At 44.3% G+C, this 22,176-nt stretch overlaps 2 protein-coding genes across 9 annotated transcripts in view; both read right to left on the minus strand.

The window, feature by feature from the left end:
* LOC143934244 (carotenoid-cleaving dioxygenase, mitochondrial-like) overlaps positions 1-3,051 on the minus strand; it is a 160,611-nt gene extending 157,560 nt beyond the window's left edge. For both annotated transcript variants that reach the window (XM_077457683.1, XM_077457685.1), the window contains exon 1: positions 2,809-3,051. In XM_077457683.1, the coding sequence (XP_077313809.1) occupies positions 2,809-2,845 (37 nt within the window). In that variant the 5' untranslated portion in view covers positions 2,846-3,051. The remainder of the gene's footprint in view (positions 1-2,808) is intronic.
* Positions 3,052-12,734: 9,683 nt separating this feature from the next.
* Positions 12,735-22,176, minus strand: part of LOC143934248 (carotenoid-cleaving dioxygenase, mitochondrial-like) — a 132,056-nt gene continuing 122,614 nt past the window's right edge. For all 7 annotated transcript variants that reach the window (XM_077457699.1, XM_077457694.1, XM_077457693.1 and 4 more), the window contains 4 exons: positions 19,173-19,310; positions 17,049-17,231; positions 15,724-15,834; positions 12,735-13,417 (listed from right to left, as the gene is read on the minus strand). In XM_077457699.1, the coding sequence (XP_077313825.1) occupies positions 13,301-13,417; positions 15,724-15,834; positions 17,049-17,231; positions 19,173-19,310 (549 nt within the window). In that variant the 3' untranslated portion in view covers positions 12,735-13,300. The remainder of the gene's footprint in view (positions 13,418-15,723; positions 15,835-17,048; positions 17,232-19,172; positions 19,311-22,176) is intronic.

Here is a 22,176-nt window from a genome sequence, read left to right on the forward strand (position 1 = left end):
TTGCATCCTCTTGTAAGCTTGGGACTTTGCACATTAATAGCTGGTCTGCTTGCACCAGCATTGCCAGGGGCAACAGCATGCACTTCCCCTTGAGTTGAGTTAACTTGAGTTGGTGTAGCAAAAAACAGTCTGCAATATTCTCTGGCAGGCTCAAACTCTTGCTTCATCTTTGCAGTCACTCCACCACACTTTTGCGCCCTCCAGCAAAAAATGAAGCCCTGTCACTTTAAAGCAAGTTGCTTTTCACTTCATGTAAGCTTTCCTCACCTGCACAGTGCACACACAGATTGTGCTGTCTCATGCACATAAACACAGTTCATAGCAGAAAAATAATTGACTTTTCATTCACAGGTACACCACCTGCAACAAGCAATGCCTTTTGCCTGGCTGCACTTCCACACATAGCCAATAGTTCCTGAAATGAACTCACTGTGGAGCAAAGACCCGGATTCCACCGTCTTGTGCCTGCATTCTCCACCACTTGTAATATTGGGGACCATTAGTTCTTGTGGCAGATGTGTTTGTCAGTGATTCAAGCCAGTCAGGAACTATATTTAAGGGCGTGGTAGCCCATTTTTATTAAAAGGCAAATAAAAGTCTGTAACATAAAGGTTTCCCATGCAGGGGTTCTTCTCCAGCAAATAAACACAACAGAAAATGCTAGCCCACCTGACTCACTTTAGCAGTACCTCTGCCCTTTATCCTGGTCACACAGACCACAGGATGTGGATGGCTTCACTTTAGCGCCCAGAGCTCTGCCTCTTGCAGTCACAAACATTCTGGCTGCCTCCTGCAGCCCCTCTGACTCCTGGAGACCTCCTGTATCTCTGGGTGTGGAGCAGTCTCCAACTGGGAGCCATAAGGTCTTCCCATACCCTCATTATAAGTGTTGTGCACCTGGGCACACACCCTGCTGGTCATCTACAAAGTCTGAACACATGACCGAATACCAAAACCTGGAGAAAGCTGCGAAAGCAGTTTTTTCCAGTCCACATTTATGCTCTGTAGCCTTGCACCAAGCAAATGTGCATACCCTGAGTCCCCCAAACTATCAATGTTACCCTGACAGTATCTTCTACTGTCACAATATATATATAAATTGCTGTGTGAATAACTTAAGCACTCATACATCTGCCATTTTGTGCAATGTGTTTTTTGTTTTGTTTTTGTGTGCGCTGTGTAATATGTTCCTACAGTCATTAGTTCCCACTAGTGGCAATAATGCAGCATTTTTCTGTTTGAGGTATTTCAGAAAAATACTGCATTATAGCAACTAGATGGATTTGACAATTATAAGATTAATAGACATATTAGACACAGTACAGTGATTTTTTTGTGATGACCGTGCAAATTTGTTTTTAATAATAGACCCCATAGAGAAGGTAACTCTCCCCAAAGGGTAACCAGAGTGAAATAAAAGCAATATAGGGAATCTAAAAAATAAATAAATAAATAAATTGCTTGTACTAAGTGCATTTATTAGGCTATACGTGTACTCCTCACTTAACGACCAGGTTCCGTTCCAACAATTGAGGAGACACAAGTAATCAATATTTTAAGCATTCTTAACTACTGTACTGTACTGTATTGTGAAAAAAAGGTCTAAACACAAAACTCCAGCTCAATAACGTTGTTTTAATTGCATATGTACAGAACAGAACATGGTCATAAGTCCAAGTGGTCGTTAAACAGGTAAGTTGTTAAACAAGGAGTATGCTAAACTCTACCCTTTTGTCAACAGCCTGCTCAGTATTTCACGAACCCTTTTTGCTATGTGCACTAATCTAACCTGACAACACTGTATGCTTCAATTGCTGAGTTAACCTTCTAAGCACAAGGAATAATGAAAACCAAAGCAACCTCCAACAAAATAAAATTGCAGTTCAAAATGTTTTTAAAGCGGGAGTCCACCGGGACTCCGCGTTTTTTTTTTTTTTTTAAAGCCAGCAGCTACAAATACTGCAGCTGCTGACTTTTAAAATAGTGACACTTACCCGCCCAGCGCGCCCGCGATGTCGGCACCCGAAGCCGATCTCTAGGTCGCCTGTCGGGTCCTGCCGCCGCCATCTTGGGTATGGGAATCAGGAAATGGAGCCTTTCGGCTTCATTTCCCGGTTCCCTACTGCGCATGCGCGAATCACGCTGCACAATAAGGACGCTCCCCGCTGCCTCTGGGATCTGTGTGTTTCCCAGCAGGCAGCGGGGCACTTGCGGGAAGGGGCGGGCACTTGTGGAAAGGGGCGTAAGTTACGCCCCTTTCCGCAGAGAGCTATCCCGGAAGTGGGTGCAGTTACCTGGATTATCCAGGTAACTGCACCCCCCTCCCCCCTGAAAGGTGACGATTGTGGCACCGGAGGGGGGGAGGGTTCCGATGAGCGGAAGGTCCACTTGAGGGTGGACCTCTGCTTTAAGTAAACATGAATATAAAGTGATTTTTTAGGACTCAAGAGAGAAATGCAAATTTAATGAAAAATGTTCTGATGATGAATAAAGCCTAAGGCATACAAACACACACAATAGAAGCAGGCAGTTGCAGTTTCTATTGAAATGCATTTTAAAAATATATTGTGTTTTGTGACGCATGGGCAGTTTTTAGTTTTTGTTACAGGATAATGATAGGAGTCTGTTACATAAAATAAACAAATGAGGAGGTGTGCAATGCAGACTGCAATAAAGATCATCTAAATAGTTAATAAGATGCTATTAATATTGCAACCCAACATGTCACCATGTTACCTGGTCAATTATAAAAAAGGTGCCTGCAGAAATTGCTGCATCATTCAGTCCTCAAATGAGTATTTACATTACCTGGTATGTTGTAAAACGCAGATAAAATAAAATCCATTTATGGAGAAAGAGGTGATTACAGAGATGCTTGCTGGTTAATACGCAGAGGATGCAGTGTAGCAAAAGCTGATTGGATTCTTGGACATCAGCAGAATTTTCTGTTGGTTGGCAGTTTACTGACGCTGACAAGCCCGCTGCTCCGAATAGCCTCCTAAGCTGAAAGCTGCAGTGCACTTCAGAATAAAAGCCTGGTGTTGCAGTACCGCCTGTGACCAGCAATCTAGAATACAGATCCTCTTATACGGTATAACACACATACACATAAATAAAATTAACCACTTGCTTACTGGGCACCTAAACCCCCCCCCCTCCTGCCCAGACCAATTTTCAGCTTTTAGCTCTGTCACTCTTTGAGCAAAAATTGTGCGGTCATACAACAATGTACCCAAATTACATTTTTATCATTTTTTTTTCCAACAAATAGAGCTTTCTTTTGGTGGTATTTGATCACATCTGTTTTTTTTTTGTTAAAAAAATGAAAAAATAATGAATTTTATTTTTTAAAATACAAAACCATTTTAGAATTTTTTAATACATTTTGCAAACAGGTAATTTTTCTCCTTCATTGATGTACGCTGATGAGGCTGCACTGATGGGCACTAATAGGCAGCACTGGTGGTGGGCACTGACGAGGTGGCACTGGTGGGCACTGATAGGTGGCAGTGATGGGCACTGATGGGTGACAGTGATGGGAACTGATTGTCACTGGTAGGTGACACTGATAGGCAGCACTGCTAGGTGGAACTGATTGGCACCACTGGTGGGCATTGATAGGTGGCACTGTTTGCTGGCACTTATGCACTGGTAGGCATTGATTCGTGGCACTGTGTGGGCACTGGCAGGCGGTACTGGTGGACACAGATGAGACGGCTTCGCCTCTTCCTCTTCGAGACCGATGTCCCTTGCACTGAAGCTGGTGATCGGCTTTTTTTCTCCTCACACTGTCAGATTACCGATCTTCTATTTACATCACGTGATCAGCTGTCATTGGCTGACAACTGATCATGTGGTAAGGGGCCGGGATTTCATTGACTCAGTGATCACAGTGTGGGGCTTGCGGGGAGCATGCAAGGGGGAAGACATCTATTGACGGCCTCTCAGCAAAATCCGCGCTGTAGCTGTCATTTGGCTATAGCACGGATCTGAAGGGCTTAAAAGGTGTCCGCTATGTATGGGCAAAGTTTCAAGGTCACAAAATTAGGATGAGTGCCATGGGTGGAGTGCAAAACTCCTACAATCACCCCATAGACGTGATGGAGTGTCTCCTTCTCTTTCTCTCGTACCTGGATACTAAAGGCCCGTACACACGATCCGAATATCATACAACAGATCATATGACTTTTTTTGTATGACAGAAAAAAAAATCAGAAGTGATGTCATGTGCTGTAATTTATTTGTATTGTATTTTCGGAGGACAACTGTACTGACCAAATGAAAATTGTAGGATCTGGAATCGTACGAGGAAATTTTTCATGCTTGTCTGATCGAATAATATCAGATGAACTGTCGTGATCGGCTCTCCAAAGCTCTGTACTAATGATCCAATTCTCCTACGATCGTGTTGAAAGCGGTAGGTGATCTTGATAAAGTCACGTGACCTGTAACTCAATGCGTCGGGGGGAGGAGCCAGTGATTTTAGCCACAGGTGGACGATCACACAGAGAGGCTGTGAGGAGGAGTGAGCCGGACTGTTACTATCACGATCATATGCTTACCCGCATTGGGCATTTGTGAGTGTATCTGTTTTCTTGCACTGAGTCCGTCCCCTATTTTATCCTAACAGTAGTACACTATTGTTTGTTTTCTCTTTTTTTAATGTGTGCAAATCGTGAGCCAGGGAAAAAAGCGGTCCATAGAAACCAAGAGAATCCAAAAGAAGGTGGGCAAAAATCAGCTGGATTGATCTATCATTTGAGATCGAAGCTGGGTGGATGGGTAGATGTATGCCGGATTGTGAGCTACCATGTTATATTCTTTCCATTTTGTTTGATAAGAGCAAAACACTGTTGAGTGACACAGCTTTAGGAGGATTTACCCAGTTCATGATATTCGTTCCACATATATTGCACATTTCACAGAAGGTTTATACAACATTTAATTGCACTGTCATTTATGCTCACATAATATTGACTCTATTGTTCTGTGACATAAGAGGTCTATTATAGTATTATTAGTTAACTAGATTTTAGGACCTATTTGGTGAATGTTAGTTCACATATTATCATTGCATTCTTTTACAGATACAACAGGAGCACTGTGTTTCACTTTACAAGTATTAGCACACTAATTTTATTTATCCAAGAGTTTGTGACTGGCTTTCTATAGAGCCGATTCACACATATTTGTGGTGACCGTGGAGCGGCTTGCACAGGAGTCCTGTGCACCTTTGGATCTGTTTCAGGGCTGAATTCAGGCAAAAATTTGGCCTGATTTATCCGTGATATGGAGAACAGGGACGCACTGGGCCCCTGCTGTGAACTCAGCCTTAAAAAACAATAATTCAAAATCTGATCATAGCAGGTTATTCCCAAGCCTCACATTTCCAAACCATGGGTAGATGGGTGTCCACACCAGAACTTACAGACCCTGCGGGCCCCTTTTGTTTGGACTTCCTGATTGCACTCCAGCTGGGTCACTTTTTAAAATCCCTACCACACCCTAGAGAACCTAGCCAACCTCTCACGACCTTTGAGGAATATTGCTCAGACACAGGAGCCCTACCACACAGACTTTCACTTACATACAACCTGTTGAATACACCCCCAGAAGGCTTCCAACCCCCAGGATTGACCGTATGGGAGCGAGATCTAAATCGCAGCTTCCCCCCAAGACAGCGATTCCACATCCTCCATTTTATACACAAATCCTCCATCTGTACAAAAGCACAGGAGACTCATTTTAAAATTCTGTTGAGATGGTACAGAACCCCATCACAACTACACAAATATTTTCCCTTGACATCCGACCTTTGTTAGAGATGCCAGAAAGATCGAGGAACTATCCTTCACATCTTCTGGTCTTGCCCCAAACTTGTAAACTTTTGGGGGAAAATACATCAAATCGCGCAAAAGTTTATGGAACGCCCCTTCCCAGATGACCCGGCTTTCTTCCTTCTGCATGCATTCAGAGACCCCAGGAAAGTTTATAAGAAATCGGTGCTCCGCCACCTTCTTCACGCTGCCAAAGCATGTATACTCCTCCTATGAAAATCCCCACACCCACCGACCATTGATCTATGGCTTAGAAAAGTCACAGACATAAACAAATTGGAAGACCTCATACTTACAGCTAAACACCAGTGAGACCTATACTCCAAAACCTGGACCTTGTGGACCTTTTTGCATTCTCGAACGAGGGCCAGGCCCTCCTGGGTAACAACATGGATGACTGAATTGTAAGGCACCTTTCCCTCTGTTCTCCCGCAATGCAATGACTGTACCAACCTGACTTTTTACCAGGGGGAACCCTGGACACTCATTGGGCCCATGTTCATGATCCCCCACATCCCTCATCCTCCCTCGTCTACCTCCCCCTCTTCTCACCTTTGACTCTTATCTCCTCTAACATCTATAATCTACAGATATTCCCATTCTTCCCCCCTATTCTCTACTAATATATATAAAGAAAACTGGGAGAGGGCCGTGGGAAAATGTCTTGCTCTATTGTTGTGTAGAAGGCTGTGCTCCCAGTGGAACAATTGTTGTAATAAGCCTGATGAAAGTTGAAGCTAGGAAAGTTGGACGTGGGAAGATCTCTGGGGATATACCTGTGTAAGCTCCTCGGATCTCTCCACCCATGGAGACATGTATACCGTAGCACCGGTCTCTGAGGATGATCAGGAGTACGAGGTTAGCCAAATTTTGGATTCCCAACTCTGTAGAGGAATTCTCCAGTACCTCGTGCACTGGAAAGGTTTTGGTCCTGAAGAGAGGTCGTGGATCTCGGCTTACGAGGTCTTTGCTCCTAATCTGTTAAGGAAGTTTCATTTGAAGTTCCCCTCTAAACATGGTCTCAGACAGGGAAGGAGGAGGCCTCGTAAGAGGTGGGGTACTGTCATGGTTATGCAATAGAGTTCGTCTGCTTACCTGTCTCCATGTGTTCATTTCTAGAGACCAGCCGACCCTCACCTGACTGCTTTTATATCCATCCTCTGGCATGGCTCCACCCTAGCTCCTATCAGAGAACTCTATATTAACCTGTGCACTGCAGGCCAACCCTGCTGATCAACCTTTGTGTGTTAGCTTTCTGTTATCTACCGTGTGCTCTGCTGTTGTTACGTTACCGACTTTGGCGTGTCCTTGACTATCCCTGTTTGCTTGTGGCCCCTGACCTTGGCTTGTCCCTCACCATCCCTATCCTACTGTTGCTTACTGTGGGTGTGAGCTGGGGGACCCCGGGGGTCGCGACCTGGAGCCAGTTGCAGCCAAGTCCATCCTCACCACTAGAGGCTCTGGTGAACACCTGCTGGCTCTTAGACTCCGCACCCCAGGGAATCTTACGCTCTAACCTCGGTGGGATCCATCTTTGTGTTCTGGCGGCCCTGCTTACCTATCCGTAGGGTCCACAACCTTGCGGTGCATTCCTGATCCCTACGGTGTGCACCTGTCACCTGGCCTCAAGGTGACCTGACACCCAGACCAGTCGGGTTTAACAGGGGCCACCGACAGGGACATGTTTCGGGATGTCAAACACCCCGTGACCGGGACCCCTTGCAGGGCTACCCCGGTCCTGGAACCAGAACAGACCACACGGTTACGTAGCTGCTCATCCAGCAGGTACGCGACAGTACCAGACAGCCATGTCTGAGCCTGCAAGTGGGAAGTCGGCCATGGATGACATCTGTCAGCATCTTGCAGCCCTTACCCAAGCAGTCAAATCTCTACAGGGGGGGGCGTGGCCTGGCCAGCGATGGAGTAGGACGCGTGGGAGCTGTCCTCCTCCTCCCTCCTCCTCTTCCTCTTCCTCGCGAGCTAATGTGAAGAAGGACTATTGTATAGAGGTGTAGGTGCGGCGGGATGGTTCAGGTTACACTTTCCCGGGGCGGTGACAGAAGTTGTGTAGTCAGCGGAGATTCCTGTGAAGTGTTTGTAGGCTTCGCACAATCATCCGAGCTGGTGGTTGGTCAGCCGGAGCAGCTTGCTGAGGAGGAACAGGAAGAAAAACATTTGGAGGGGAAATCGAAGGAAAAGGAAATCTTTGGATTACCACTGGATAATAACTGGACCAGCTCTGCACAGCAACACAGGGGCTTACACTGTGGAGGCGCATTAACCCCTTAAGGGGAGAGGGAGCTGGTGAGTGCGGATTATTGTCTTTTTACACGAAAAATCGCACCGGTTGCAATCCAGGAATCCACTGAACATTAAAGCACACAGTCCCCTTCGCTATAGAAGAACTTTTATTGGAGCTGCATTGTCTTTTTTTCCGTTGGACTTTCATATCAACTAAAAAACACATGCTACAATTTAGCGACTTTATAATCGCACAAGGACAGAAAATCTATATACTATGGCACGTTAAGTAGCACGCAGCACTTTTTTGCAGTAGTTATTGTCATCATTGTTAATAAGGCACTTTTTTGCATGTTTAGCACTAAAGCATTTTTGCACTTTTGATAAATCGCAATAAGTGAATTTAACGTTTATATGTGAAGTAGGTCTTTTCACAAATTTTTTTCTATGCATATGGCTAGGGATTTATATATGTAGAATATCCACTTGATTTTTCTCATACAATATTGGTTTCTTTTCATTTTTGTATATCATTTTATGCGAGACATTTTTTGAGAGACATTGTCACGTAGGCACTTTTCAGTTACACCAGGCATGTCCAAAGTGCGGCCCGCGGTCCGGTTTTGAACGGCCCGCCTGGTAATCTAAACATATATATCTTTTGTGGCCCCCGACGATCTCCCAGTGCCAGGGCCACAAAAGATATATAGTCTGGCTGCATTGGAGATAGCAGGCTGTAACGAGCGCTGTGCACACAGGAGTATTTCCTGTTTGCACTGCAGCCTCTGTAATAGGAAGTCCCATCTCCGCCATTGGACGACTGTTCTGTCCATCAAAGGAGGCAGGACTTTCTCTTAACCACTTTCAGACCGGACCAATTTGCTGGTCAAAGACCAGACCACTTTTTGCGATTCGGCACTGCGTCGCTTTAACTGACAACTGCGCGGTCGTGCGACGTGGCTCTCAAACAAAATTGAAGTCCTTTTTTCCCCCACAAATAGAGCTTTCTTTTGGTGGTATTTGATCACCCCTGCAGTTTTTATTTTTTGCGCTATAAACAAAAATAGAGCGACAATTTTGAAAAAACGCATTATTTTTTACTTTGTTATAATAAATATTCCCCAAAAATATATAAAAAAATTTTTTTCCTCAGTTTAGGCCGATACGTATTCTTCTACATATTTTTGGTAAAAAAAAAAAAAAAAATCGCAATAAGCGATTATTGGTTTGCGCAAAAGTTATAGCGTTTACAAAATAGGGATAGTTTTATAGCATTTTTATTAATAATTTTTTATTATTTTTTTTTACTAGTAATGGCGGCGATCAGCGATTTTTATTGTGACTGCGACATTGTGGGGGACCCATCGGACATTTGACACATTTTTGGGACCATTGTCATTTATACAGTAATCACCGCTATATAAATGCAGCGATTCCTGTGTAAATGACACTGGCAGTGAAGGGGTTAACCAGTGGGTGGCAGTGTAGGGGTTAAGTGTTCCTAGGGGTGTGTTACTAACTGTGGGGGGGTTGGGCTTTCATTTAGTGTACACTGATCTCTGCTCCAATCACATGTAGCAGAGATCAGCGTCACTAGTTGCTAGGCAGAATGGAGAAATGCTGTTCACTCGGCATTTCCTCCATTCGGCCGCTCCGATCGATACGATCGATACGGCCGAGACGATCGCGGGGATGCCCGCGGCGATAGAGTCCGCGGGTCCCGCCGGCGGCGCGCTCCCGATGGCAGGGCGACATTGAATATTGGACGTAACTGTACGCCAATATGCCTGCCCGTGCCATTCTGTCGACGTACATCGTCGTGCGCTGGTCGGGAAGTGGTTAAAGAGGCCGCTGTGAAAACAGGAGATTCTCCTGTTCTTTGGCGCTCGTCCAGCCCCCTCCAAGGCTGCACTGATGGCAATGGTAAGTACATTCCTGGCTAATAGTGAGTGAAATCCTGGCAATGGTGGCTGCATTCCTGGCAATGGTATGTGAAATCCTGGCAATGGTGGCTGCATTACTGGCAATAGTGAGTGAAATCCTGGCTAATGGTGGCTGCATTCCTGGCAATAGTATGTGAAATCCTGGCAATGGTGGCTACATTCCTGGCAATAGTGACTGAAATCCTGGCAATGGTGGCTGCATTCCTGGCAATAGTGAGTGAAATCCAGGAATGTAGCCACCATTGCCAGGATTTCACTCACTATTGCCAGGAATGTAGCCACCATTGCCAGGCAATAGTGAGTGAAATCCTGGCAATGGTGGCTGCATTCCTGGCAATAGTATGTGAAATCCTGGCAATGGTGGCTGCATTCCTGGCAATAGTATGTGAAATCCTGGCAATGGTGGCTGCATTCCTGGCAATAGTGAGTGAAATACAGGAATGTAGCCACCATTGCCAGGATTTCACTCACTATTGCCAGGAATGTAGCCACCATTGCCAGGCAATAGTGAGTGAAATCCTGGCAATGGCGGCTGCATTCCTGGCAATAGTAAGTGAAATCCTGGCTAATGGTGGCTGCATTCCTGGCTAATGGTGGCTGCATTCCTGGCTAATGGTGGGAGCGCAGATGGGCACTGACCCTTATTTTGCTTCAGAGTTTTTCATTTAAAATTTTAAGGTTTTTTTCCTGAAACTTCCCTCTTATTCGCCAATAAATACGGTATATCCAAATAACACGCCCGAGCTCATCTCTTCAACACACAGCCACAAAGGCAAGAGAATTCTTGTTGGGCCGTGTATTAGTGTTCGAACGAACACACTTAGACCGATTTTTAATGGTTCAAAGAATGTCAGGCAAAATGGTCGGCCCTCGTGCATGTTCACTTCATCAAATCTGGCCCTCTTTGAAAAAAAGTTTTGACACCCCTGAGTTACACCCTTTATATATATTTTTTCACATATTCACACAGATCTTTGAAACAAAATGTAAATTAATAGCAGGTGAGCCTGCAGTAGGTGTAATTAATAGTAGGTGAGCGCCGTTACTACAACCTCTGGCACATATTCATGTCTTTTCACCTTCTGGGTGAATTTAGATGGTAGTGGCAGCCCCTTTCTTAACATTAGGGTTCTAATTTGTTTTTTTAGGTTGTTCACATAGTCATTTTATTTCACATTTAGGGTCCATAGCGCACCTACCCCCTTTTTTCGTATCATAGATAGCGCCCAATAGCTCATCTACTTCCTCTTGAGACAGCTTATACTTTGAGGCTTTAGATGTTGTTTGATCCTCATCCTGACCTGAATCTGCATCAGAGGAATTAGGGCTAATCAATGTGGGGCTAGGCTCCCTGACCATACGGGGCTCCCCTGAGCTTGGTGTTGTAAAGCATGGTGAGGAGGAAATTGCAGTTCTATTAGTGGGGGCATCTGTGCCTACATCGGCGATTAACTCCCGGAGGGACTTAAAAGTTGATGTCATTTCCTCTTTAAAGGAGCCCAAAAATTTAGCCAAAGGAGAATCTGCCTCAGATTTAAGCAAGCTTGCAATGCATTGCTTGCATAGGGCTTTGTTAGAGCCAGAGGATAACCTATTCCCACAATTAGGGCACTTTTTGCGGCCTGCCTTGTCTTCCTTTGGGAGCTCTTTAGCCTGAAAATAAGAAAACATTTTTAGCGTCAGCTCCACGTCCCTCCTTAGAATCACCACCAACTGCATACATCCTTAACTGAGTTAACCACCACAGATCCCAGCCTACAAACACCACAACTCCTTAGACCACCAGAGTAATAGCATGCCCATCAGCCTACCTGGGATTGACTGGTGCCTGCCTCTGCCGGAGTGTCCTGGGGAATAGCCTCCATGGTCCCCCTCTGCTAGTCCTGTGTCGCTAGACGGGACTGTACAGGCACAGCGCTTGCACTCCCTCTCCTCCCTGTGCCCTAGAGACCCGGAACCGGAAGTCTCGGCACACAGCGATGACGCGGTTTCACCTGGAAATGACGCTCGGCGTCGCTGACCCCACCGCAACAAGGAACAGAGATGGAAGGTTCCACTCACTGCTCCTGGGGGAAGCCAGCATCATTCTGCCCCTGGCCACCTTGGCACTGGAAGGAGGAGGGTAACGGGTCTGCTCCGGTTCAGCTGGATGGTACCAGAGCCACAACCAAAAAGGTATGGACCCCACTGTAGCCAAAAACAGGACCCGGTCCCTTATGGCTTACAGGTTCTTTAGGCAGCCCCTGAAAGAGGCCTCCAGGTTCCTGGCAACATGTTCCTCCGGAGGAAACACTAATGACCGACCAGGGACCGCCTTTTGAACTGTGGCAATGCGTTTCCTGTGTCAATGGGAGGGACTCCATCTCTCAAGGGCTGTCCTGGAAGAACACTTGGGAAAGTCAGTTTTTTGCCATCTGACGAATCGGGCAGGTTTACCGTCACTTGTTCCTTAGCTGAAACAGGAAATCCATAGGGAGCCCCAAGGTCACCAGAAAGAGTGTCCCCATTGGAAGATTTTCCCTCTTACTATTCCGTTATTCAAAATAGAAAACATATCAAAAGTTTAAACTAAGAAAATTTAAAATTTAGGGGGAAAAAAATTTGGTAATTTTGAAAAATTTTGACAGGGCAACAAAAAGCTGGCAAAGTACAACCCCAATTCCAAAAAAAGCTGTGACGATGTGTAAAGTCTACATAAGAACAGAATGCAATGTTTTACAAATGTCATAAACACATTTTATTCCAAATCAAAATAGAAAGAATATCAAATGTTTATACTAAGAAAAATTTACATTTTTTTTTTTTAGAAAAAAATAAGGCAATTTTAAAAACAGCAACACATTTCAAAATAGTTGACAGGGCAATAAAAAGCTGGCAAAGTACACCATAGCTAAACAGGGGTTAAAGCTGGCCATACATAAATTGAAATTCAGATAATTCAGCATGCATGGGCTAGCTGGTTGTACACAAGCCGATTTATTGATAGATTTAAATACAATCAGTGCCAGCTGCTATAGCGAGAAACACTGTTCACTATATTCTGCCGGCAGGGGAAGACTCATTGCTGTCAGAATAAAATAGTTCAGTAGAAGAGATTCCCCCATCCATATAGAATGTGTGGGAGGGGGAATCGGTTCATTCAATATTTTAATCATTCAATACATTGGTTGAATAAAAATAAATACGATTTGCCCAATAGGGTCCCTTGTCTACCTGCTTTTAGGCAGGAATTTAAAATTTAAAAGCCAAGGTTGGCTGACAGGTTCTCCATCATTAAAATTATTTCTGAGGTAGGAAAATTCCATGGAACCCATAAGGCATTTGTACAGGAATTTCAGCCCGTGCAATTTCTGTGAAGGCTTTGGCATCTAGGATGAGCAGAAATGTTGTTTTATCCTACAAGAATACAGAAAAAAAAACACAATATTTTAACTAAAATGTCTATATTTCTATTACAAATTTGATAGATTTTAACATTTGTTTTTGTGCTCATTGCAAATACATAAAGGAACTTCATGGCTGACCTCCCAACAGTATAACTGCACCACATGCTTAAGTGGAACATCACTCAGTCATTGAATATTTTTAATCTTTATGCTTCTAGCTTTACTAAATATGTAGGAAAGCATATACTATTTATTTGTTTTAAACTTTTTTTTTTACATTTCTTCACTTCCTGGTTTCCAGGCCTGGGAAAATGAGGGGTTTTCACGGCAAAGTACGCCCTCCTGCCTGCATGCCTGAGCTAAGGGCACATGGATTCCAGGAAGTAAATGCTGTATGAATCTGCCCTTACTCTAGATCATGACCAGAAATGTAGGTTACCTTTGAATATTACTTTTTTATAAAATAGTGTTTGGTTTGTGATGCTCACGTGCAATGTAGTTGTGCTTTAAGGTTCTGTTCACATCTTTGTGTTCTGAATTGCCACGATTCGAAATAGCGGCAAATCACAGGACACCCGTGCATCACTTCCAAAGGCACCTTGATCGCTGCGTGATTTGTTGGGCGACAATCACAGTAAAAAAATCGCACAAACAGAATCACAGGAAGCCTGTTGCTGAAAAGTACAAGAACTTCCACAGAAGTTTTGATTCTGTTTGCATGATTTTACTATGATTGTCGCCCAACGAATTGCGCCAAAATCGCACCGTGATCAGAGTGCCATTGGAAGTAACAGGGATCGCACATGCGTCCCACGATTTGCCGCTATTTATAATCACGGCGACTTTGAATGCCAAGATGTGAATGGAGCCTGAGACTTCAACGTAGACACCAGGAACGGGTACAGTGTGGACTTTTAGGTGCTACTGGTAAGTATACTATAATACCACCCCCGCCTCCCCCCACCATAACACACACAGTGGCAGCATATTCTGGGGGATGTCATTACTCAGGTTCTGCACACTGTATGGCCCCTGTATGGCTGTGTGCATGAAGACTTAAAGCTTTGTGAATTGAGCCTTTCTGGGCCCAATTTGTCCAAAATTCCAGCAGTGATGCTGGAAAATTTGTATCAACCAGAATTTTAGGGGTTACAATATCTTGTATAACATCAGTTGTCTCCCAGTGGCTTGTTATATACTGTATAGCCAATAGTTTTCAGTGAACTGTTATTTATGCATACATAACACACAGGCACACAAAGTATATACTGTAGTACCCTGGAGTTTAGTCAGGGAGCTCCTCACAAATTTACTTTCCAAGAATACTTATATTGGTCGATTGATAGAGATCCATTGTTTTCTCCCCAAGTTTGGCCTTGTTGCAGTTTTCTACCACTAGGTGGCCGGGTACTTTGGGGTACTAGAAATAAGGGCAACCCAAGGTCAGGTTATGGGTATATTGGGTATATCAGCCAATTGGCAGGGGTTTTCTTGAATCCCTTGGCCTGCTGGGAGGGTCTACAGTAGATATTTGGGTGAGGTCAGGTGATCCACGTTCTGTGCCACCTGGATGGCTGTCTGGGTGAACATGTGTCATATGCCCCAGGCTGCTAGGCTGGAGATTGGGCCTATCCCAAGGGCATCTGGCTTCTGGCCCTATCCAGAAGTAAGGCACCGCAGGTTTGGGACTGCGGCTTGCAGTCCAACCAGAAGTGACGGTTCTGCTGGTCAGAGAACTAGTCAGTGGTCGGATATGAAAGGGAAGCTGTCACTACAAAGGGACCAAAGTGAGTAACTGAAGTACTGGAAACCATATTCTCCCCAAAAGGGCACGGTGGAGAATCTGGAAACTTCAGGTGGTTATCAGGTCAGGGACTCAACCAGCGGAGGAGACACTTGCAGAGCAGCCTTGTGTGTCAAGCCAGGAACAGAGCTGGTTAGCAGGGGTGAAGCTTGAAAAGTATCTGGAGTGCCAAGCTAGGGACCCAGCAGAGAAGGGGTGATATTTAAAGGGAGACACCACCGCAAACCTTGGAGGAGCTCAAGGGATTCATAGTCAGTGAATCAGAGGGTCTAGTGAGAGACCAGGAGCCCAGCATTGAAGAACTACAGGAGCAGTTGTAGTGGAGCTGAAAGAACTGTTACGTTTGAGTTAGGAACTGTTAAAGGACTGTTACCATAGGATGTGGCTTCTTGCTAGGGCCTTTCCCTGCATGGCTGTCTTAGACCAAGAGGTAAACGACTTTGCTATAACTGCGTTTATAGTTTTTTTTTACAACTGTACATTACTTTGAGTTTTTTGCAGTGCAATCCTACCTGATGGGGAGTGACTACAGCTGAAAGGATAACTCCATCATCTTCTTCAGTAGAATCTGGACTAGGCACATACACAGGCTCCGAGGGATAGAAACCATCTTCTTGCCAAATCTTTTAACCAAAAACATACACATGTAATAAACACAATAAATGTACAATGTCACCATCAATGGTGACGTGACTGTGTATTTCTTAATATATATGTGATCACATGTTGATTGGGAACACCAATCAAAGCTGGAGGATATCAGAAAGTGGGAGTAGGTGTCAGGCACTAATATGGGAATATGTGGGGTAAGACACTGCTCAAAACCAACCTAGTGCTTCAGACATGGATATGGCTGTGTATGGCCTCAGGCAGCGCTGCTCTGGCCATGCCCCGACATGTTTTGCCCAGCCAACTGGGGGCTTGATCACAGAGGTCTAACCCCCAGTAGGTGGGGCAAAACATGTCAGGGGATGTGGCCGGAGCAAAGCTGGCCTTAAAGTGGTTGTAAACCCTTACAAACCACTTTGACCTACAGGTAAGCCTAGATTAAGGCTTACCTGTAGGTCCAAGAAATATATTTGCCCGAAGACAGACACCGCTGTCAGCACCGCGCAGGCGCACTGAGCGCGGCATCGTCAATGTCGGCTCCCGTGCACATGCGTGGGAGTGACGTCATCGTGGCTTCACCGAATGACAGCGGTGGAGCTGCGAGACCCCACGAGAAGATGGATGCGCCGGACTACAGGGGACAGCGGTGACTTCGCTGGCTCCTGTGTCAGGTAAGTGACACATAATGGACTACTATGCGATGCATAGTAGTCCATTATGCTTTGCAGGGAATGAAAGAAGTAAACTCATCAGGGTTTACTTCCTCTTTAAACAGCACAGGGTCGGTTTTGAGCAGCGCCTTACCCCACATATGTCCACGCTTACTTAGAATATGAGTGGCTAGCAATAAATTAATGAAAATGCATAAATAAGCAGAAGCAAATTGACAGCTCAGTCCTGCAGATTACAGAGAGGGAGTTACAGCAAAACGAATAGGACCAATTTTCTACCTGAAAGTTTGTACTCCGTCATAATCAGTAGTCCTTTCTCTAAAAGAACATTGTACCAAAAAGCAATAATGCGAAAGTCTAATATGCAAGTGCCAGTTTATTAATGGTACTACAAAATCAGGTAAACTAATTTTATAGTAACCACACTATACTGCATATATGATGGAGAAATAAAAGAAAAAAGGGAAGAAGATTGTTAAAATGAAATGAGTAGGTTCACTATAAATTTTCCCAGCTTCTTAAAAAAAGGGAAAAAAATAAATGAATTATATTCTCACCTTCATGTCCTTTGTCACCACATCCATTTTTATAAGGCTGCTTCCGACAAGATGCTGTAATCCACAGCCATAAAAATAGCGGTACTTTTTGGTGTTGTATCTGGAGTAATTAATGGCTGGCAAGTCAAGGCCTCCAACCTCTTCAAATGTTTCATTATACAGGTTCTCATGAGTACACCACACCTAGGAAAATTATATACTGGGTGACATTGTATCTTACCTATACAGAAAGACAGATTTTGTGACAAAACAAACTGCATTTTTGTTTATTAAAAAAATTCAAACTGCAAGGATTATGTGCAAAATTAAAGGGGTTGTAAAGTCAGAATTTTTTTTTATCTTAATGCATTGAGATAAAAAGCCTTCTGTGTGCAGCAGCCCAAGTGAAAAATCATAAGCATAATGAGAAGCGATATCCAATAACCTTATTGAACCCTTACTCCAGGACCTTATACTTGGTAGCACACTTGTCCTAAACAGGGCTGCTAGTAAATTTAGTTGTGCTGGGTGGTAACTAGTCTGGCTAATTTGTAGTCTTGATCAAATGGATTTCTCCTAAACTTGGGTTGAACTGTGATTTCTCTCTTGTCAATAGGTGGCACTGTTACTTGACATTAGTATGTTAGATTACAGTGAAGTCAGGTTATGACTAAATGTGTTTTCTCAGCCAATCAGCAGGGGTTTTTTATGGCTGTTGGGACAGACCATTTCGGAGACAGTCAGGTGATCAGGGTTTTTTCCACCTGGGCTGCAGCGTGGCTGGGTGTGGAGCAGCCGCAGAGGTGAAGGCCTGAAGCCTGAGGCCTAACCACATGTAGAGGGGCTTGGCCCGAGGGAGACCGACTGTTGCCAGGAGGCAGAGTAGAAGTTACCAGAGACAAGTGCAAAGGGGATGAGTATTGAAGGAGCAGACTCTTCATCAGCCAGGGACTGATGTGTTGGCAAAGCTTCAGGGAGAACTCATCTGAGAAGTACAGAGGGTAGTGGCGATTAAAGATTGGAGTTCAGCGGGTAGCTGTAAGTAAAGCTGGAAGACGTACAGTGGGTAGCTGCGAGTTGAGCTTGAGGAATCCAGTGGGTAGCCGAGAGTTCAAGAAGTGCACCAGGTAGCTGTGAGCTGAGCATCTACAGTAGGATACTGTGAGTAAAGTTGTTGCTATAGGAGACGGCAGTTGCTATGAAATACAGGTTGCTGCATTCAACTTAAAGGCCCTTTTTCTGTATTGCTGTCTGCCTAGTTCTATTTTTGTCCAAGGAGTCCGCCAATTTGCTATTGCATTTGCATAAGGGTGCCCTGTTCCCTACCTCTCCCCTGTTCCTGTTAAGAGAAAAAAATATTTTGTTCATTGTTAAAAATGTGACTGGCCCCCCATCTTTTCCACATTGCACTACACCAACCATGCCTAGTAACTTGCACCCAAAGGAGAATTTCAGCTCTCCAACTCTGGGGGGGGGGGTCACCGCTAGGCCTCTTGAGGTCAGGGAGACCGCTACACATGCATACTAAAAATTTAAAGTGTTACTAAACTCAGGACCCTGCATTCATTATATCTGGTCTCCTACATTACACAGGACATGGAAATGCAATGTTTTTTATCCATTAGTCTATCAGTTTCTGGTTAAAACTTGTAGGAGTTTCCATTCTCCTCCGGCTGTCCTATGAGGCTGCAGGACCCCTGACCCTCGGTCAGGACAGTGCTGATAACATGCATCCTCCCAAGATACACACACCAAACTGAGCATGTGAAGCCTGACTCCAAAGGCTCTGTCTTATTGAAAGGGGAATTGGGGACAGTGGAAGGAGGGGAGGATCAGACAGCTTTTTTCACACAATGTGGAGGATTAAGCCCCTATGCTCCACAGTGAGTGGAACAAGCATGCTTTACTGCATATTCAGACCGATTTTAGTGTTGGTTTAACACTAAGTCCTGATTTTCCTGGCTTGCCCAACCAGAACTTGGTCCAAATTACACAAGCCCACAACTTCCAGAAAATAACCATTATACCCATCCAAAGAAAAGCAAGCATTTTGACTTGCTTGAACAGCGATTTATTTTACTACTGAATTATAGCAAATAGACATGCTAATCACATATATGACCGCCAAAGTCCACCTATACTTACCCTTCTAAGGTCCTGCTTTACAGCAGTGGCTGTTGTATATTCGAGAGGATTTAGGTCTATATCTTGTGGTGCATCAGAGTCAATATTGAGAGGAAGCACAAATCTGCGAGGGAAAGACTTGGCCACCGAATTATAGACCTGATAACAAAAAGATTGATTTTAGATTATAAAAGACATTTAATTCTTCAAAAACGAACACAGAAAGCTGCCCAAGTGCAACCTAGATACATTCACTCAACCCTGCCTGGAGCTGACATGCCTGACTGATCAGTGCCAAGGATTCACATTAGTCTAATTCAAAGACCCTTTCAGTGTTAAAGTTGAACTCCAGATATCTTTTAAAGCAGAATTCCAGCCACAAAAACTCTCATGTAAATATAATCCTCAACCACCAAAAAGCATATGCAGTAAATCCTGTCTCTTCCCTAAATGTCTTTGCAAATTCAGTTATTGCTTTGTAAATGCAGCAGTGAAATCAATGGATGGGACTCAACAGGCTCCACCCCCAAAAGGCTGCCTAAGGCCCCTTTCACACATGCGGACATTATGTCCGTATTTCATCCATCCGTTTGCGGATGAAATACGGACATACATGCACCCCTATTGTCCGCCTCCGCTATTGTCCGATTCTGCAGACGAAAGAAAATCCTATTTTTCTATCCCTCTGCAGAGCGGATCGGATGAACACGGACAGACTGTCCGTGTTCATCCGATCCCCCATAGGAGGAGAACGGAGAGCCGACAGGGCGGTCCCTGCACAGTGTGCCGGGACCGCCCTGTTATCTGCTGGCTCAGCGGGGACAACGGAACGATCCCCGCTGAGCAAGCGGATCATCACTGATCCCTCCCATGTGAAAGGGGCCTACAGAACACTGCAGGAGGGGGGGGGGGGGGGGGAGACCAGTCATCCTGCACAAGGAGAGAGCAGCAGTGAGCAGTCTTTATTACAGAAAGCTCCTGCAGAGGGAAAGTCTCACACTGGATTACTACACTGATCTGAAAGAAATACACAAAGCACACCAAGATTCAAGAAAGAATACAAATGACTCTTGTACAAAATGCATTTATCCCGGAGTTCAGGTTTAAAAGTTGCAAGTTAAGGCAGTTCTATTTTAATAAATTACTAGACTTAATTTTTAATGCAACAAAGAAAAGGGGGTCCCCTGGGGGTGGACTTTTAAGGCACGTACAAATTATAATAGTATACAAATTATTTTATTACATAAAACCAAACAAAAGGTAATTGAATATACAGTATATATTAAAAAGTACACCAACAGGTATATATACAACCAGCATTGATGCTATGTCGTATCATTCATTTGACCCGTTTTTCACACCACTCCTGCAGGATCTCTACAACACTTTATTGAATAGAGATAGACTGGGGCATATACCTCGAGCATTGGCGGAGTCAAATATACCCATATGGTCCTGTACAATTGTTCTTTTATCAAATGGTGCCCAGCGGCTATTGTCATCAGTATTATTCTACAGAAACATTGTATCCACACACCCCTGAAGGACACGCTTTTCCAAGCTCCAAAACGCGTGGGGTGTTTTCTGTTTAAATGAATGATACGACATAGCATCAATACGGGTTGTATATATACACACCTGTTGGTGTACCTTTTAATATATACTGTATATTCAATTACCCTTTGTTTGGTTTTATGTAATAAAATAATTTGTATGCTATTATAATTTGTACGTGCCTTAAAAGTCCACCCCCAGGGGACCCCCTTTTCTTTGTTGTGATGTTTTAGGACAGTGATGGCAAACCTTGGCACCCCAGATGTTTTGGAACTACATTTCCCATGATGCTCATACACTCTGAAGTGTAGTTGAGCATCATGGGAAATGTAGTTCCAAAACATCTGGGGTGCCAAGGTTCGCCATCACTGTTTTAGGATGTGGCACAACAAAATTTACGTGACCCTGTCATACCCTCTCTTTAATTTTTAATGCAAGCACAGTAATACCTTGTTTTGCGAGCATAATTCATTTCAGAAGCATGCTTGTAATCCAAAGCACTCTTATATCAAAGCATATTTTCCCATAAATACTGGAAAGTTAGAATTTGTTCCACAACCATTTATTCATATAAAAATGATCAAAATATGAGCAAAATCTCATAATACTGTACTGTAGTAGACATACTGTACCTCTGTTGAGAAAAAAAAATTCAGTTTTAATGTAAAAAATAATTATGCTCACAATGTTATAGAGTCTGGAGCTCATCCATGTAAAGCCACTGTGTATATTACAGTAAAGCTGCTGGTGTACAGTATACAGTGCTATATGTGGCCAAAGGTTTGGGGACGATGGTGGCTCCCAGCACTTCCTGGAGAACTCAGACACTCGGGAACTGTTCACATTACGCCCACCCAGCTGGGGGGTGTCTGACAGCTTTACTGTACATATACACAGCGGCTTTACATGGATGAACAGCAGACACCTTAACATTGTGAGTAATTTTTACAGTAAAACTGCTGCTCGTATATAAAGACTTTTTTTAAAATTGCTAGTCTTTCAAAACGCTTGTATTCTGCGTTACTCCTAAACCAAGGTATTGCTGTACATAAATGTAAGCCGTTATCTGTCTCTTGTAATACCCTGCACAGTAGAATGCAGACTGGGAGAGGGAAAAGCAGCACTAGGAGCCAATCGGCTGTACTGCAACACTCATGCGCTAACAAGGAACATGCTGATAGGAGAGCAGAATGGCAAAAGATGTCTGCATTTTCTCCCTTTCAGAGGCAGCTCTCTAATTAGGCAATTGCCTAAGGCCCCGCAGTCTCAGGGGCCTCGCAATCGACTCATTTGCCTGTGATCAATCCGGTGGCAGCAAGTGCAGGGAGCAGGACAGTAGAGTCCTCTAGGTGGCGCAGCGGCCAGATAACAGACGGCATGAGGGCGGCATGTCCATGTGGGACCCTCACTTGAGCTTCTCTTGTGCCGCTCACCAGACCTCTCCTCCGCACCTGCCTCCCATTTGGTTCTG

The sequence above is a fragment of the Lithobates pipiens genome, unplaced genomic scaffold, assembly GCF_037356315.1.
Source record: "Lithobates pipiens isolate NorthernLeopardFrog02 unplaced genomic scaffold, aLitPip1_a1.2 Scaffold_27, whole genome shotgun sequence".
Taxonomy (NCBI): Eukaryota; Metazoa; Chordata; class Amphibia; order Anura; family Ranidae; genus Lithobates; species Lithobates pipiens.